Source organism: Mizuhopecten yessoensis, unplaced genomic scaffold (genome assembly GCF_002113885.1).
Source record: "Mizuhopecten yessoensis strain PY_sf001 unplaced genomic scaffold, ASM211388v2 scaffold716345, whole genome shotgun sequence".
Lineage (NCBI taxonomy): Eukaryota > Metazoa > Mollusca > Bivalvia > Pectinida > Pectinidae > Mizuhopecten > Mizuhopecten yessoensis.
In genome coordinates, this window is record NW_018480070.1 from 642,442 (window position 1) to 650,079 (window position 7,638).

At 39.2% G+C, this 7,638-nt stretch overlaps 1 protein-coding gene across 1 annotated transcript; it reads right to left on the reverse strand.

Moving 5' to 3' along the window:
* Positions 1-420: 420 nt before the first annotated feature.
* On the reverse strand, positions 421-7,110 carry LOC110443425 (GTPase IMAP family member 4-like). Its single transcript, XM_021487646.1, has 4 exons — positions 6,997-7,110; positions 6,325-6,549; positions 4,478-4,762; positions 421-3,930 (listed from the first exon to the last, which is right to left on the reverse strand). Exons 1-4 carry the CDS (start codon positions 6,998-7,000, stop codon positions 2,615-2,617), a joined length of 1,830 nt encoding a protein of 609 aa, XP_021343321.1. The 5' UTR covers positions 7,001-7,110; the 3' UTR covers positions 421-2,614.
* Positions 7,111-7,638: the final 528 nt, after the last annotated feature.

Below are 7,638 nucleotides of genomic sequence, written 5' to 3' on the forward strand. Positions count from 1 at the left end.
TAAAACTGTAATATCGACAATTAGGAGAACAGCGACGAGGTTAATTAATATATGAGCCCACAAACACTGCAGTGGTCAAACATAACTGACTATTTTCTCTTTAAATGTTTTTGACGGAACGGAGAAATCGATTAATTTCCAAAAATGGTTAACGAAATATATTCAGCTATGAAAAATTGTTCAGTATAAAAGTTTGAAAATCTCGTTGTCGACATTTTAATAACTTTTCCATCCGTGTATGAAAAGCATGTTGACATGGCCATACCAGAAATTAGTTTTTGAACTATTTCATACAATGTATATTACTGCTTTACATGAATGAGGTAGAGAACAAGAGTATAGTTTCTCTTGACAAATGAGACATGAATGGATCAACAACACGATAGGGATTGCATTTAACTTTACAATATGTAACCAAGTCAAACACTGTCACACAATAACCATTTCATTATAAACTTTATTGCGTTTCTTCGCCTTAACATTAAAAGTATTTAATTGAAAACAAAACCAAAACATATTCATAATGAAATGGACCGTACAAGGTATACATATAATTCATCTTCGCAAGTCTGCTTTTCTCAGTTCAAACTACCTTCCATCAAATCCACTAGATATAAAACCATCATAGATTCGAAGATGTTTTGGACGTTTCATAAACACCCACAAGTGCTTTAAAAACAAAAGACAAGTGCCAGAATTGTGAAAAATACAACCTCTGTCTAATTGTTACTCACATGGCTAATTAACGGAAATATAAAATGAATATACAGTACAGATTGGAGCAAGGTGAACGCTGAGAACCCCTAAATTTGAAAATATATATTTCCTATACACTGTACCATACAAAGAAACTAAATGCTAGCTCACTTACTGTCTGCCCAAATGGGATTTTTATGTTTATCGAAATTGCATTGCTTAAATGTGAACAAAATATAAGGGACCTGCAGATTTGTTACGCCAGCTATGATTGGACAAAAAGTTACGTGTTTAACCCTTCAAACGTATAATATAATATTATCTCTGAACACATCAATTTTCTGGTCCAAACATATACAGCTGCTGTAACAAATTCTCATGTCCCTGTGTTATATAACACGTGTACCATGTACACTACTTTATAAAAGATTGTTTGTTTGTTTGTATTTTACGTCCTACTACCAGCTATGGTCATTTAAGGAAGTGCCAGGTTTTGGTGGTGGAGGAAAACCGGAGTTCCCGGAGAAAAACCACCGACCTACGGCCAGTACCTGGCGATTCGCACGACTGCCCTACGTAAGTCTCGAACCCGCGGCCCATTGGCGGAGGGCTAGTGGTAGCAGAATGTCAGATATCTTAAGAAATATTTTCATTTAGCACAGTTTTTTATGATATATTTTGAATTAGTATATAGTTATTCTGAATTAGAACAACTTTTTTTTACCTAGAGTTGTCGTTCATTATACACCAAAGCCAAGGATATCATGACATTTATAGTTCCCTGAATGTACGTCAACTCGTACAGCATTTATCAGGACATGGCAACTTAAACAAAACAATCTTTCATCAGTGCATGCTAACCATTGCAAAGCAAACGATCATCAATACGTTTTATAAACATTTACAAGGATACCATATCCAGGGACAAAGTTAACGGGTTCGTTGGTGAAGGAAGTACACATGCCGTAACTGACGATCACGAAATACTTATCTCAATATCCTTTTACACTTGTAAATTCTACCACACGAAACTAATAATATGTCCTGTTTCAAAATCATCTTAACAGTAACATTAGTAAAAAACCTTCATCGAATGACCAGCCTGCACGTTTCGTTTAAGTGGTTGGCTATCAAAGTTCAGCAAATGCACGATGTACTCTTCGCGAACTTTCTATGTCCATGAAAAATGACCTCTGAAAAATGTATATTTGTTAAAAAAAACTAACAGGTTATTTTATAGATACCACACCACACCAAGACTTAATCCAGAGAGTTATTTGTACGATCATTTATTCCGCATTCAAAGTATCAAAATAGGCTCCAAGACTATGAACGATATGTGTTTTTCTCCAACTTTCTTTGTCCTTGAAAAGTGACCTCTTAAAAATATATCTTTGTAAAGAAAAACCCAACAACTAACATGTTATTTCAGCAACCACACCAATACTTATTCATTCCGGAATTAATGATCACAGTAGACGAATGAGGACTTCGTTGCTGATTCTGTTGTTTTTTAATCCCTAAGCTCCACATCAAAACTGTAATCTATGTGTATGTATTGACAGCATGAACAATTTAGCCAATTTTAGAATGATTAACATCGGTAGTTTCGGACTCTAGTTTTCATTATTTTGGCCCTGGCACATCCGTCATCCACAGCAAGAACATTTTTTGTTGAATTTCGATGTTCAGTACTATCTTGTAAGGCTGTCGGGCATTTCCAAGTTGTATATCTAGAAGGGTTGTAGGGAGATCTGTCGAGGCCACTTCTAAAAGGAAGTGTATAGTGAGATCTGTCTAGGACTGTTAAGTTTGGTTGTCTAGAAACATTAATTGCGATCTGAACAAAAATTGCATTTCTGAAGTCTGTCTTGAAATTTTTGTCGTGGTTTATCTAGAAATGTTTTTTGATGCATATCTAGAAGAGCTTTGTAAGGCCTTTCCACACCATCTTGCCTAGACCGATGACCGTGTTGAGGAGCTGGCTCCCGATGTTTGTTTCCCCTTTTTCCACCTCCTTCCGTACCACCTCCCTTGTATTATTCTCTGATGCAACGTGCTTTTTCTCGAGTTCCTTCAGTCGTCTTTCCTTGTCGTCGTTCTGTTCTCGTCTTGTTTTCGACACCTTCTGCTCCACGTTTTTTAACTTTTCTCGCAGCGATTTCACCTCAGCTTGCATCTTTCTGGCATTTCCCTCCATCCCTTCGATTCTGTTGCGCTCCCTCTTCAAGTCTGATAATCTGTTTTGCAAATGTCTGCTTACCTTGCCACCGGCTTGTCGTTCCTGATCTATCTTCTTATGGATCGATTTGATGTCTGCATCGATTTCCTCTGTCCGTATCCGCCTTTTACTGTCTTCTTGACCTGTTCTGGATTCCGTTTCTTGCAGTGCCCTTCTCAATTCATACTGCTGTTCCTCCTGTTTCTTCAGCTCATGCCCGTAGTGCCTCTCATTATCGTCTTCAAGTTCTTCACGTTCACGACGTCTGTTTACCTCTGCCATACTTCTTATTTCCGCTTCTCTCGTCCTTATAACATTCTCTGCCTCCATGTACATGGTGTTTGTGTAGTACCGACCATTGTTGTGCTTAAATAAATCTTCAACCATCTCCATCAGTTCGTCGACCTGGCGCGAAATCTCTCGTGCCGTTCCTTTGTTGTTGAACCCGACACACCGCCCACCACACCGCTCGAGGATGCTGACCAGCGATGATGGGATCCTCCTCAGATGGTCGTCGAGTGTCATGCGCTCGTCGTTAAGGTCGTCCATGCCAGTAAACAAGACTATCATGTATTTCTCCACCGATCTGCCAAAATGTTCAATGAAAAGTTCTACCGAGTCCCGCTCCTCGGCCGTGAAGCGCCCGATGCGGACGATGAGCAGGAAGGCATGTGGTCCGGGAGCCGTAATTCCTACACACTTGACGATCTCCTTAGTGGTATTGTCGTTGTCGACCTCTGTATCGAACACGCCTGGGGTGTCAACGACGTGGATCTCTTTACCGTTTCTCTGGACCACGCCTCGCCGACAAGATTGTGTAACGGAAGCTCCGGAAACCATTGACCGAAAAAAATCGCCGCTCAAAATACTGTTCCCTGTCGCACTTTTTCCACATCCGGTCTTGCCCAGTAGAACCAGTCGTCGTTCTCTGCTATCGACACAGTCTTCATACATCGGTTTATGGATTTGTCTTCTCCTTGATCGTGGAGACTGGTGTCTACCGGCCAGCGATTCTGGAAAACAATGGAACGTTTATATGTCAATAAACAATTAACTTAAGCCTAATATGATGTTTTTTTGTCATATTATTATAGGACGCATCAGAAGAAACGTGTAATTTGTTCTAAGATAGAAGCACCCTTGAAACACGTACATGTTAGACTGCTGTATTGGTGAGTTATATTATCTAAAAAAAGGTTCATGTTATAAAAAGGTCCGGAAAGTTATATGATGTAAAATGTGAAGGAAAAGTTGACCACGGACGTCATTACACGGCATAGACTTAATTGGTCCTTCCAAAAAGAAGCTTAAAAATAGACACATTTGACTATTTTATAGTAAATCCCGGTTGACAGTTTATAGTCCTATGAACACCGACTGGCTTTGATAGGGATAGTATATAGTAGCGATTCACATTCAATGCTAACTTCATATCACAAAACATGTGTAGCCAAAAGTCTGATAAGGAAATTGGCTCAGAAACCCTTCTTACACCTTTTATTTACATACTAAGTCATTAGTGTGGGTCAAAACTGTGTTAATTCAACAATGTAAGCTTACGTCTGCCGTCCCGTGGTCGTCCTCTGCTCCTGTCGTAGCCAGTACCACGTGTTGAAGGCCGGTCACGTGGTTTGTCATAAGATGAAGTTACGTCATTTCTGACGGGTGGTGGAGAGGACCTTTTTGGATGCGAGTATCCATTCCTGTCAACACGTGCTGGTCCGGAGGGACATGTCACCGGTTCATTCGAACGCGACCCTCTCCGACACATCTTACACTTTGGGGAGCTGGCGGTATTGAAGTACGTACATTCTTTACACTTCCACTTGGCCCCGGCCTGGTCGTCTGTGAAAAAAAACATGAAACAGTTATAAATCAGACATGTGTTTATTTATCATACGTGGGTGTTGTAACCCCCCTTACAACATTAAAAAACTCTTGTAATACATTTAATTGAAGAAATATCTACGTAGAACCTAGTATTCAACGTCTAGATCTGTATCGGTCACGTAACAGTACTAGTACTATATATATATATATATATATATATATATATATATAACAGCTTGTTGTTCAAATGGATAAACGCTATTTTCGCTTATGAAGAATTTTGATCCATTTCCAATATGCAAATATAGGCCTGCATCGAATTCCATCCATTGCAGAGCATGCCGAGTCGTTACCATAGCTACCCCTGATTAAGCGACGATGTATAATTGTCCGTAAAATATGCTCGAAACCCCAAAAGGCTGATGGTGAAGATACTGAGTATGTGTACATGTAATTTATATATTATATAAATATGACATTCATTAGCAGGTGACAGTGAATATTGTAAACCCTCAAACACCCATTGTCCCCCTCGGCTTCGCCTGGGGTGACAATGGTTTTCTCGGGTTCACAATATTCCCTGTCACCTGCTAATGAATGTCATATCTATTTTGTTACACCAAAAGTCTTTGTAGCTCAGAAATGGCAGCAAACCTCGATAATGACATCTTGTTTGTTGATAGTCTGCTGTTTACAATCACTATCGCATCGGCGCTTGATAAAATTGGTTCTTGCCGTCAAACGTTCTTGTGACCATCACGGTGGGGAAACAAAGCGGTGAACGCACATTTTTCGCGCATGTGATATTTTTCACTGTCTCATGGCAATATCACCCGCGCCCCTTAAAACCAATGTATTTTCGGAGGGTGACAGAGATTTTTGTTTAATTTTCTCCCAACCAATCAAATAGCTAGAAATTCACTTGAGGTGTAACAAAACCAATTATCTCCGCTACCTAGGAGTCAAACCCGGATCCACAGTCGAACCCGAAACAACAGACCCCAAGTCCAGTGGTCTACCCATAGGTGGTGGGCACGTCTATCAAAAAAAAAAAAAAACTAGTTTTATATATATATTTTTTTTTTTTTTTTGATAGACGTGCCCACCACCTATGGTCTACCAATTGAGTGTCGTGGACTTTCCTATTAGCCAGGTAAGTAACACTCGATTATAGGGGTTCACCATTGTGACTCACATACACGTGTTCTTACCTCGATTTCGAGTCCTCAGGGATAGTATCATACTTGTGGGAGAACATCATACACGCTACCCATATCCCTACGCTGTTACCTTCCCAAGTGATCTACAGATAACTCAGTATAGTCAAGGGCTTACCAAGTGAGTCCGCTTCGAATCGAGAGTCGAACCCGTCACTACAGATTACACCTCTTGTGCTCTACTGAATGCATCGAAGGGAACCACTATGTGGTCGACCGTCTGGACACAGGTATTACAGAAATGGGTTCGTAGTGTAGTAGTTATTACAATTCTCACCAAATAGGGCTAGTGTTCCTTATGTTACTCTCCGAAATAAAGGAAAGGAACCCTGGGAAAAATTGGTTTTAGTCTAGACCTACCATATCCGTCACGTGGTCCATTTCCGCATTGCGGGTTTTCTCTCCGACCCACGCTTTCCCAGTCGTACTTCGCCCTATTTTCTCCCAGTCCACCACTTGACTTCCTGGGTTGGTTATGCCCACCGCCCTTTATGTGTTGGCGTTTGTGACCACATACGTCGCAGTTGACGTCACGTTCACCGTTGATGCCTTGACAGTTGCTACATTCCCAGTTATGTCTGGAAGCTGATCAGACAGTGTCATGTATAATTTTCTTGTATTTCGTTATAAAAAAAATCAAATATCACACTTTTTTTTCGAACAAGATTTTAAATTACATTATATAACATTATATCGCCATTCTTTTGCAATGAGTACGGATCATGTTCTAATCTGCGATAGAACAACGACCCAATCGCGTTAATTCTTTATCTTGTCTCAAGAAAATTACTCTAAGGACGGCTAAACATTCAAGGAAAGACCTATACACATACAAATAATGTACTCATTGAGTTTTTGTGGGATTATTTACATGGTTGGACCGATAGTTATACATTGGAGAAGGAACTTAAAAACGAATTGTCAATTAATTGCTGTTTTTTTACGGTACATTAATCATAATGATGATTACAATTATATATAAAATGGTATATGATAAATGATATAAGCTATTATAGGTGTAAATTTACTTACCCATGGTAATACAGAACCAAGTCAGTTGGTGATAATAATTATGGCTGTGTGTCAATATCACCACAGAGGATCACCGCCGTGCGTTGAATAATGGAGCAACATCTAAGTCGATAAGGGCTACTTCCGGGCATGTGTCATCGTAAGTTAAATATTTCCTTGTTTTGCCTGGTATTAAGTAATTGTACACAAAGAATCCATATTTATCAACGTAAAAAAATCCTGTTGGGGAAATTATATACGTGGTTACTCACTTCACAACAAACTGTAAGTAAAAACACTTGGGTCAAACTATTATGAAAAGGAATTCGAGCTCTATAACTGAAATTATATATATCTATAAGTTACAAGATACAGTCATGATTAAAATTTCGTAATAATATAGACTCCGATGAACTTTCCTAAAGGATGAGTGTCTATAAGGCACCTCCTAAATATGTTCGAAGATGTCCTATTGTATTAAATGCGCAAAAAATAAGGCGAAAGTTTAACCGAAAGTGGGGTTTTGGGGTACCAAAATGGGTAGAGTAAATCACAAGAATAATTTGCTGTTTTCAAAATGAGTTAAAACAACCAAAATAATACCATTTCTGTGTTTGAAAAAATGTGTGTCAATTAAACAGGCATGTCTAAAAGGCTGAAAAA